Below are 12,403 nucleotides of genomic sequence, written 5' to 3'. Positions count from 1 at the left end.
TATCATTTCACTTTGTGTGTGTAAAGTGTATGTAAAAAAAAGCATTATCGAGTCGAGATACTAGCAGAGACAAATACGAGAAATAAATAATATCAATAAAATAATAATAAAATAATAACAGTAATAATAATTACAACGATAATAACAACGACAACAACGACAATAATAATAATAATAATATAACAAAGATATGTTAAAGAGAGACAAGCGAATATGAAATGTTGTTAGATAGCAATAATAATAATCATAATAATAATCATAATAATAATAATAATAAGAATGACTGATAGAACTCGCTTCGTCGGACAGTACACAATGTTCAAAAAAATCAACATGGAAGTGGGAGTGATGATTGACATCTATTAGCACACCAACTCGATAGAACAAACCTAACCAAAGCTTATACCTCTCGGCGGCAACGCTTTCCATCGTTCTGCGCATTAACGGATACTGGTCCAGCACGGCGTTAAAGTGATCCACCGAGAGGCTGAAGAGATTGCAGTACGTCTCGGCGCGGACCGAGGCAACCCTCCTCGCGTTCGTCAACAGGCAGATCTCGCCGAAGTACGAGCCATCGGACAACGAGGTCGCGACCTCGCCGTTCGCCATTACTATATCGACTATTCCCTCTTGTATGAAGTACATTTTAGACCCTATTGTACCCTCCTTGATGATGATATCGCCTGGAAAAACGGTGATCACTCTTGCGTTATCATTGGGATCTTGTTGAAAATTTATCTTGGAGAAACTTGGAGAAGTTGGAAGTGAAAGTAATTAAAATCGATTCGTGTTAAATTTGATGGAATGGTAAAATCGATCGATTACCTGGCTGGAAGACTTCGTATCTCAATTTGGTAACGACATCCGAGACAAAGTTGGAATCGGCATTGGCAAAGAATGGCACGGACGCGACTAACGATCTGCAGTTGTAGTTGATCACGTCCTGAAACGAGAGGGGAGGATGGGTTGAGACATTTGTTCGAAAACCGATCGAAGAATCGATAGGCAATGATGCCTCGTACTTCTCTTAATTTCTCCGAGAGCTCTCCAAGGATCAATTCCTCGTCGAAGAATTTTCCCTGGTAGCGGTGCTCGAAGTACTCCGTGATCCTCTGTCTCATCTCTCTTGGTAACTTTCGATAGGCCATGTATTCCTCTACTTGTTTCACCTAGCAGAAATTTTATTAATTTATATTTTTTATTTTCTTGAAATTCTATTCTCACAATTTGAACATCGCCCTTTTTGTGGAACGAGCGGAATAAAAATTAAATTATTTAATTTTTGACGAGAGATGATTCAATGCAACAATTTAATAGATTGATATTTATCATATTGTCAAATCGAATTAAATTTGTAATTATAAATTTAATTTGACCTTAAAATTAAGAAGAATTGATATTCTGTTAAAAATAAAGAGATATAAAGAAGAACATAAAAAGTTGCAAATATTCTAAATTTCGTGAATCGAACAAAAAAAAAGAAAATATTACAATTTTGAAGGGAAGAGAATAAAAAACAAAATTGAAGGTGAAAAAATTCCCCTCGATGATTCGCTGTACGCTCTTTGAATATCAACTACCTTCTCGCGGTATTGTCTTCTGGAGGAATCGAGTGACTGTATGAGATTCGTCGCGTGTCCGAGGAAAAGTGCATAACAGGTAGCACCGCTGATCATACTGAGCATAGTGAGCCACATATCGGTCAAGGATTGCGGTGGAAACCTTCCGTATCCTATGCAGAGCATGTGCGACATGGCTTTGAAAAGTGCCCACGAGTATTGTTCCAGCCAAAACGAGTCCTGGAAAATATTACGCTCGAATAGTGACGCATTTCCATTTTGAATAATTCATGATCGTTATAGATGGATCGATTTTTAATTTTTCTCATTGATTTCGAGGAAGATATTTAAGGCGACAATACGATGTGATTTCTTTCTTAAACTTATAGGATAAAATTATAGGATAAATAATTGAAATAGTCGATGGACTTGATCAAGGATACACTTCGAAACGAAGAACTCGTCTTGTTATTTGCCACTTACTTGTAATTCATTGATGGCGACCCACGAGTTACTAGGAAAGCCTTGGAGCATTGGGACCAGGAATTGCAGGCAGCCACTCCAATGGCCGATTAGGAGCATCATGCAAATCAGGTTAAAAATCCGCATGAACACCGACGCCATATTCAGGAACTGCCAACAACAACGACAAAGGTTTATTCTCGTGCCAGCTTCGGGGGCCGGGATATTGTTCACACTTCAATTAAAAACTTCTCTCGTTATCCAAAGCTCCGGTTGCGTAGTGTACAGCAAATAAGCGAGTGTTGCACAAAAACGCGTCAAATATTAATTCAATTTAAATACATTGTCAAAAAACTATCATGGTAATTGTTTATCCAAATGTCTGAGTCAAGGATCAAGTAAAAAACTACCTGACGTTTCGACGTTCAGAATCGAAATTCTCGTCTTTTGGATTAATCTCTTGCAGTCATTCAGTTCTTTATTCGAGTGGAAAAGAAAATTTATAATTAATTTAATATTTGAAAATTAACTTCGTATGCTATATCGAAATAGAAGAATTATATATTTAGAGAAATTGACTTTTGATATATTTAGAACTTTTATGAAAAGAAGGAAATTTAATATAATTTATTCATCTTCATCATAAGATTGGAAGACAAAATTTCTCGAATCTGAACGCGAACGATTTTTAGTATCTTTTTTTTTCTCCTAAATAATCTTCGCTGTTCATACTCCCGGGTTTCAGTTTTCAGTTCAAAAAGCATGCTACATTAGAAAATACGCATCACGTGGCACACAAAAGAACAAGTCAATGTAAACCTAAAAAACGTTTATAGTAATGATCACTCTACGAATGCTCTAACAGATGAAACAAAACAAAAATGTATACAATATATATATATATATGTGTGTATATATCAGTCAATTGGACTGGTTAGGCCAAGATTCTCAGACCCGCTTATGGGCCAGACATGTTCAGGGTAAGTTTCTGGGCGTTCTCTCTAAATATCGAGCACGATCGATGGTGAACTGCAAACTGTTCGACTGAACAGTGCGCCATAAGCACGATATGGGAATCCAAGTCCTCGCTAAGAAAAGAAGCTGGAAAACGCGGAAACCATTCTGAGGAGAAAAGAGTTGATATTTTAAATTACCTTTGAAATGATATTATTTCTTTTTGTTAGAATATAAAAGAAATAATATAGTTTAACTTTTGATTTTTTTCAACTAACTTACATCGTATAAATTAATATAAATTTTATATTTTGACAATTTTGAAGAAATATCGTTCATATAATTTTACAAAAAATTTTAAAGTTGGTTAAATTTATAAAATCATAATATGATTTATTTATTATATTATTCGGTATTAATATAATTTAATTTTAAATTATTTTTACGTAACTTAAACTTATTTCGAAATATTATTACATACAATATTCGTCCACAAAAAAATAAATAAAATTTCAACGATGAATTCGAGAGGAAAGATTGACAAAATTGTGAAAAAAATTCAAAACGAACAAAATTCAGCGAATACTTTTCGCTCGTACAGACAAATGTTTAACTAAAATAATTCGAAAAATGTTTATGAAAAAAAAAATTTCGATTCACGATGCAATTTCTAGGAATAGCTATTTCGTTCCTTTTTTTTTCAAAAATTAAATATTAAAATTGTTTCGCGATTTTAATATTTCCACGCTCGCGGATATAGATTTGTTTGCCTCGAATCGAACGTGTCGATAAAAGATTTATCGATACGCGATTAACAGGATGATTAAAGATTCATTGGGGAGCAAAAATAAATCTCGCATCGAGAACGAACGAGCGCGTTAAATATTCGTTTTTTTTTCGACACGAGAGTTTATCGAATTATTCATGCGATTCGCGTCGGATCTTGAATGGCCGCGATTTGAATTTCAGAAGCGCGAATGAACTCATATGCTGCCCGTGTTTTTTCCCTTTCGTATGCGGAATGGGCCAAGAATTATTTACGATCACGCATTTGGAATACTTTAAACGATAGATGCATATTTTTCCTATTTACCTATTGATTCGCGATAAACAAATAAATTTTATTTTCTACAAATATACTGGAGATTTGATGAATTTTAACATGTTGAAATTTTATTAATAATTTTGTATTTTCGATTATCCTCAATTTATATATTTATATATAATTATTCTATATATTTATTTCTTTCTTTAATTAAATAAATATTATGAAAGATATAATACATAATACGTAGTTCTAGAAGAATATTATCGTGAATAAATATTTACGATTGAAATCCTTCGACTGTTTTTCAAAAAAAAAAAAAAATAAATAAAAATAAAAATAAAAATTGTCTGTTTCGTTTTTAATAAATTCTCAAGAGGTTGAACATCGAATCTACCATTAGCCAATTAATCACTTACTAGTTTCAATAAAAATGCAAAATTTTTTTCAATAACAGCATCATCAAGTATGATATTGAAACTTTAGAAGAAGTTGAAAAAGTACAATTTAAAACGACGAAATACCAATTAAAACGAACGAGTATCAATACACACGATCTTCATTCAATAGTACAACTTCAATCAACAAAAAAAAAAAAAATAAAAATCAAGTTTCATTTATTCAATCTTTCCCCAAGAATTCAATGATCTCAAAATCAAACTATTTAGTATTATTTAAATATATTATACATAAATAATTATAATCCAAATTATCTATTCCAATATAATTCTTGTACAAAAATCTTATAGTTTCAATAATCATTTAATAAAGAAAATATAAAACCGGTCGAATTTCCAACGTTAAAACTTATAAATTAATAATAGTATCATTAATCAACAAAAAAAAATATTCAAGTTTCATTTATTCGATCTTTCCCCAAGAATTCAATGATCTAAAATCAGACTATTTATGTAGTATTATTTAAATATATTATACATAAATAATTATAATCCAAATTATCTATTCCAATATAATTAATTTTTATACCAAAAACTTATTACATTTAATAAAGAAAATATAAAACCGGTCTTGTTGACGAATTTCCAACGTTAAAACTTATAAATTAATAATAGTATCATCAACAAAAAAAAATAAAAATCAAATTCATTTATTCAATCTTTCCCCAAGAATTCAATGATCTAAAATCAAACTATTTATGTAGTATTATTTAAATATATTATACATAAATAATTATAATCCAAATTATCTATTCCAATATAATTAATTCTTGTACCAAAAACTTATTACATTTAATAAAGAAAATATAAAATAGTCGTGTTGACGAGTTTCCAACGTTAAAATTTATAAATTAATAATAGTATCATCAACAAAAAAAAAATAAAAATCAAGTTTCATTTATTCAGTCTTTCCTCAAGAATTCAATGATCTAAAATCAAATTATTTACGTAGTATTATCTAAATATATTATACATAAATAATTATAATCTAAATTATCTATTCCAATATAATTCTTGTACCAAAAATTTATAGTTTCCATAATCATTTAATAAAGAAAATATAAAACCGGTCGTTTTGACGAGTTTCCAACGTTAAAACTTATAAATTTTATTTTTTTTTTAAATTTTTTTTTATTATTATTGATAATAATAATATCATAAAAACAAGGATAACGATAACACGAATAACCGAATCCATAATTTCACGGCTCTTTGAAATCCCATCGAGAATGGTCTCCACGGCTTCTAAATCGATCCAGGGTCTATAGTCTAAGGATCCATTGTATCAGGGTATCGATGATGTGCGTATCGTGTGTATGTACAGCACACGTATAACGCGCGCGACCGCGCACTTCCCCTCTCTCTTTCTCTCTCTCTCTCTCTCTTCCGGAAGCACGCGTGCGCGCGGCGAAGGAAGCGCGGAGAAACGATCTCTGACCCCGTTGATCTCAATCTCAAAGTCAAAGTTTTCCAATTTCGAGGCGGGCCGATACTTCGAGGCCAAGATCGTAGTTCCCACGTTTATCGTAGTTTCTTATTGCTTTATATTCCGATTCCCCGTTTCGAAAGTTGGCCGATCTTCTGACTCGCTGTGAGATCGCATCGAGACACGCTATCTGTGCGCAATCGGTAACGGGAGAGAAATTAGCGGGAGCTCGAGGTGGCGGAAGTTGGAGGAGGGAGGCGCTTGGCAGCGCGCGGTTTCCACTTCCCTTGGCGCACAAGATGGCGAGATTATTTTTGGAATAGATGATACGGCGTAGGATGCGGCTAGTGTGTTATTATTGGCTTTGTTTTATCGCGGATAAATGGGATTGTCGACAATTGTTCCAGAGATTTCTGTTTCAAATGTTTCAGAGATATGGAACTTTGTGATATTGCGCGGTTTGTCTTTCGTTTCCTTTGTTTTATTGTTGACCGGCAATAAACGTAGTTTTTATTACGGGAATAATTTGTTATTACGCACGTGAATAATTTGTGTTACTCGTGTGTCATAATAGATTTAAATGCGATATTTTTACGATATTTAGCTTGTGCTTTTGTCTCTCTTCCTTTTGCTATTAATCAGATGGTAAATATAGATTCTTAATTGTATTTTTTTTTTATAGAATCGTGTAATTGTTCTTTAAATTATTTAATGAATAATAATTCAATGCGATTGAAAAATTTGTATATACAAATACTTGAAATATTTAATGGAAAACATTATAAATATTATTAATTTTAATTACAATTACATCATTTGAAAGAAACGTGGATTAGAAGATAAAGAGCTTTCTTCCAATTTCTTTTTCACTAAACATATAAAAATATAACGTATGCCTATTTTTCTTTGAACTTGTTCAATTACAGAATCGTATAAGTTACGATTGATTTTCAATTATAATATGAGAATAGAATGTAAACGAATAATTTAACAATTCATTGAATCAATTTATTAGCGAAGAATTGCGTATCAAGTTGTTCGCAGCCAATTTGAAATGTTTGAAGGATGTGGAGGATGGATAAGAAAAAAAAAAAAAGGATGTATTTATAAATAATTATTTTTCAAGAAATTCACGATTTATTTATGATTAATCGTCCATCATTGAATTATTATTTATCTTACTTATGTAGCAATGTGTGATACAGCGTAAATAGTGATTCACATTCAAGAATATAGAACTGTACGATCAATGTCAATTTAAGAGAAACGTTGTATTACGTAACACAGATTCTGCAATGCAAGAAACGTAGTACTACGTGATCGATCGTATTCCGTTTAAATTCGACGTAATCGATAATACTAATATCATATTTGTTATTTATTATGGATGTTATATATGGATGGACAAAACGTAGCATCACGATTTAATTATTTAATTAAATTATAACTATCAATATCTTACATTTTAATTACAATTATTTGCAAAGATAGTAAATTTTCTTTGTTAAAACTACTATCGTTTATTTTTTCCCAAAATTTATAATTTGCAACACGAAGATGATTCAATTATTTCCTCATTAACAAATATTCGTGGTATTTTTTTTTTCTAATCTCTTGAAATTCATTTTCTTCATTATCGTTAATTCTTCACATGTTTCTAAAATAAATATACCAATTACAATCGGTTATACAATCGGAACAAAATCCATAATAAAATATCTCGGTATGTAAAAATCGTGATACTAAGTTTTTCTTCTTTCTTAATCCTTAAAATGAATATTAATCTCACAGATAGCGCATATCGATGCATACAGCGGTCTCGATAACAAGGTAACAGAGCACCAAAGAACGCTTCGATCGAATCAGAATCACCGATCTGGCAATAATCGCGTGCGTATCACGGAATCGTATCTCGAAATCGAATGGCGAACGGGGGATCGATTTCGATTTCAAAGGATTTCTTTCGTCGTCCTGAATCTGGATAAAATGCGCATAAACGCACACGTGACGCGGCGGACAAAGTCGTGAGACTTTGTTCCGGATTATAATCCACAAAGGAATTGTGGAATCGTCATTCGATCTCGACACAAAAGCGCGCAGAATCCGGTAGAATTGTAAAAACGGCGTGTGTCACTATAATCGTGATAATGGTATCCATGATTGCTGATTAAATCACATATGTGTATGTGTGTGTATATGTGTGTGTGCGTGTATGTGTATGTTGTTTCTGCGCCTACTGGACAAGTACGGGTAAAAAAAAGTAGAGGGCGATGAAAGATCTTATGCTATACCACAACTAGATTTCAATACATTACCTGGCAATTAAAAAACAAACAAGAAAAGAAAAAAACAAAGGAACAAACTAACAAACATCGTATTATTGCATGCGTATTATACATACACGACACGCGCGCGTTACACATCGTGGTGGGAGAGACACACAATGTAGGCACACAAAGACCAGAAATTAACGATTCTTTCCTTTTCTTTCTTTCTTCTTTTAAATTGTTTCTTTTTGTTTCGTTTGACTTTTGCACATTTGTACGTTTAAAAATCTTAGGATATTTTTTTCAAGTATTTGAATGTAGTATATATATATATATAGTGTATACATAGAATAATTAAATACTTTTTAAATTTATTTTCTTGTTTTCAAGTACTTTGTTTTAGTGTAATTTGATTTGAGAAATTATATATTTTCGAAGCTTATCTATTTCTTTTTCCAAATATGTTCTTTTATCTTTTATAAAATGTACAATTTTAGAAAAAGAAATTATTTTTAAAATATGCGATTTATAAATATTCAAGATTGATAATTGAAGAATTAATTGTTATTAATTTTACTTCAATTTTTTAAATCCTAAGATTTTTAAACGTATATACATGTATAGCAGAGTTCCATTTATCTGAACTCATCAAAGAATAAACAGTTCAGTATAATTAAAATTATACACGTAATATTTTTTCTGTTCAAATAGTTCACTTCCAGGAGACAAATATATCGAATCGTAAAGAAGAATAAATTAATCGAATCGAAAAATTTCGTTCCAATAAATCAATCGAAGATAAAAAATTCTATATATTCGCACGGTTTTATATAATCTATATTCACGGATGGTTGCGCGCGCATAGTGGATATGCATACGCATGGTTTGAATCATTCAGAAAACAAAAGAAAAAAGGAGAAAGATAACGAGACACAAACACAAACAAAGGAACGATATACATATACATATACATTGAATTAAAACTGAACATCCAACCTTCTGTTCTACAAGAGACAGTCACAAGTCCATTTAAAAAAAGACGAAAGCGTTTGGTCGTAACACAACTCTCCACGGTTATAATAAATGAACAGCTAAATGATCATCAAATGGTCAAAAGTACAAGTAAACGATATAATGGCGTTTTTGTATATATTGTACAATACACGCGAGCCGTGCGCGTGTCCACGCGCCGGGCCAAAGAAAATGGCGTGCGCGCGCGCGCGTCCACGCGCGCGACCGCGCACAAGTGTGGCAACAGCGTTACTAATCAACGAAATTAACGAAACACATAGTAACCAAGGTGGAAAACAAAATAGGAAACACAACGCAACGACAAACTGAACAAATTGAAGGGAGCAGAATGTGGGGGAAAACGCAAAAAAAAAAAAATGAGGGTGGGAGGGTGGAAGAGAAGAAAGAAGAAAATAAAGGTGGCCAGGTTATGGTACCTTGGACCAAGGATACCAAGGAGGACGATCGATCATCAATCGGGACTGAACGTTCTCCTCAGGACGTTCAGACTTTTTAAACGCTTTTTTTTTTTTTTTTTGGATACAGATCGTAAGAGTGAAAGAACGGAGGAGACTGAAAAATTGAACAAAATAAAACAGAGAACGTATGGAAAAAAAACTAAAAAAAAAAAAAAAGAAAAAGAAGAGAACAAAGGAGGAGTATGATAAACTTGGACGGAGCCAAATGTGGAACGGAAGAAATATTGAAAAAACGTAGAGGAAAAATTAAAAAACGAAACGAAAAATGGCGGATAGAGAGGGGGAGAGAGAGAAAGAGAGAGAGAGAAAGAGAGAAGATAGGGAGTGAGAGAGAAAGAGAAAGAGATAGAGATAGATAGAGAGAGAGAGAGAAGGAGCGAGAGACAGAGAACGTAAAAGAAACGCCAGCTGCCGAGTTAAATAATCATCAAGCGGCGAAAAAGCCAGGCTCTAAGCAACGAGAAGCAAGCCACCTTTTCCTCTCGCTATATATTTTCTTTTTTTTTTTTTATTTTTATATCTCTTTTATTAATTTCTTTTTTTTTTTTTACTGTGATTTTTTTACTCTGTTTCTTTACTCCTACTTGCAGCCACACAACAGATAGCCAGCCAGTATATCACAAAGGGGTGCAGTTTTTTGTTGGCTGAGAAGCAACAGAAGCTCGAGGAGCTGTAGGACAGAGAGGAGGCGAGAATTGTTGAAGGTTTGTTCGTAGAGTAGCGGCAGGGGTAGCGAGCTCTCTACTCTCATACAATGCACCCTAATTATTATTCTGTTTTCTTGTTTGATTCGTTTCATTTCCGTGTTTTTCTTTCTTTCTTTTTCCCCCCCGTTTTTTTTCGTCTAAGGATAAAAAAGAACAGCGATGCTAGGTGGCGGGGGGCACCGGGGAAGGGGGATGGTTCTCTTCGGGGGTAGATTTTTACAACTGGTTATTAGATTTGAATCGTACTATAAAACAAGTCGAATCTTCACACATATGAACGGTTTGGACAAATGTCTTTTCAAAAAAAGAGTTCGCTTTTGTTCTTCAAGAAGTGGTTTTCAAAAATCAAAATTGAGATTAAACATAATTTAACGTGGTCTTTCTTGTCTAAAGGGATACTCATGGATACGAATGAAGTAATTTTAATATTTTGCTGTCCTCTTTCTTGGGAAATTTAAGTTTATAAATGGGAAGATACTTACAGGAAGTAGGAAATTGATTAGTTCACGGTAGAACGAGATTTACTGGAAGAATCCTTAATTCGTTCTCGTACTGGTTTGCGTACTAGATTCATTAAAATAAATATAAATATTCAATTGGCAAATGTACATTTGCAAAGGATATTTCTCTAATTCTAATTAATCATTATTATAATTAACTAAGGTAGGAATGATTTACTGAAAGAATTCTTAATTAATTCTCGTACCAATTTTAATTTTACCTACACAGTTTTAAATCACTTCATTTTCTCTATATCTGAAAAAAAAAAAGTTCTAAATTATACAAAATCGAGAATTCAATGTTAACTTACTCCAAGCAGAAAATTATAATCTTTCCTTCTACCTTCTACTTTCTACCACTACGTTTTATTTATCATCTACGTTTTCTTCAAATTCATCAGACTCCATAACTCTCATTAAACTCTGTCTCCAATCAAAATTTTGTCTAATTAAACGAAACGAAATGTTGTCAGACATTTGGTTGGTCAAATAGCTGGATCTAAACCTAACAAAAAAGAACGAAATCTTACGGTCAAGTTCGAAACAGTTCGAAACAGTTCAGAGACCCCGTCTAGAGAGACGTTCATTCCGTATCCCCCGGATCCCCAACGCCCCCTCCCTCCCCCCAAAACACATCCAAAAGCAATTGGAGCAAGGAGAGTCTCGCGAGAACCCGGGGCAGAGAGTGTTCTTCCGCCCATCGCTAACAGCAGGGCAACACAGTGTGTGCGATTTGCAACAAAGCGACAGAGAAGGGACGCCCAATCAACGTGCGCTCGTTTCCAAAGGATCGTGCACACCGTCTAGCGATCAAAAAAGCGTTTCAACAGATAGTGCATTGGACAGTGGGTTTTGGTTATAATAATGAAACAAGACGGCGACCGTTTGTTTTTCTGGCTCGTCGGATCGATCGTTCCATGGAATTAGAAGGATCATCATTATCTTCATCAATCATCGTCATTATCATCATCATTATCATCATCATCATCATCATCATCATCATCATCATCACCATCATCATCATCATCATCATCATCATCATTTGAGAAAGTTCTAATGGGTAAACGATAGGGAGATTATGAGAGGAGATATGTCATTGGAATAGAGAAAAGAGAGAGAGAGAAAGAGAAAGAGAGAGAAATATAAGTCTATCTAAGCTTGGAAGAAATAAACTACAGCTTTTTTCTGAATATCGCGGAAAGTATGGAGAAATGGAAGATTGGAAAAATATAAAATATTGAAGAGATTAATAAAGGGATAAAGAGTGATAGAGAAAGAGAGATAGAGAGAGAAAGAAAGATTTAGAAAGAAAAAGAGATAGGTAGAGAAAAAATAGAAAAAGAGAGAGAGAGGAGAGATCTAGATGAGTAGACCATTGCATCTCTACATGGAGTCGTCTGCTTCATCACGACATTTCGAGTATTTCATGTTACAACTCGTATTATTTCCTTTTTCTCTCTTATTTTTTATTTCATTTCGTTTTATTATTATTATATCTTTTGTCTCACTTTCTCGCATGGGGATAAGCAGTTCTC

At 33.1% G+C, this 12,403-nt stretch overlaps 1 protein-coding gene across 13 annotated transcripts in view; it reads right to left on the bottom strand.

Annotated features, from left to right (window-relative positions):
* Amih (hyperpolarization-activated ion channel) overlaps nucleotides 1-12,403 on the bottom strand; it is a 180,512-nt gene that overhangs the window by 3,991 nt on the left and 164,118 nt on the right. For 7 of the 13 annotated variants that reach the window (XM_026442017.1, XM_026442015.1, XM_026442014.1 and 4 more), the window contains 5 exons: nucleotides 2,043-2,192; nucleotides 1,581-1,799; nucleotides 1,023-1,169; nucleotides 826-943; nucleotides 395-683 (listed from right to left, as the gene is read on the bottom strand). In XM_026442017.1, the coding sequence (XP_026297802.1) occupies nucleotides 395-683; nucleotides 826-943; nucleotides 1,023-1,169; nucleotides 1,581-1,799; nucleotides 2,043-2,192 (923 nt within the window). 13 annotated transcript variants of the gene reach the window in all.

This window comes from Apis mellifera, linkage group LG8 (assembly GCF_003254395.2).
Source record: "Apis mellifera strain DH4 linkage group LG8, Amel_HAv3.1, whole genome shotgun sequence".
Taxonomy (NCBI): domain Eukaryota; kingdom Metazoa; phylum Arthropoda; class Insecta; order Hymenoptera; family Apidae; genus Apis; species Apis mellifera.
This window is presented reverse-complemented; position numbering and strand designations above follow the sequence as displayed.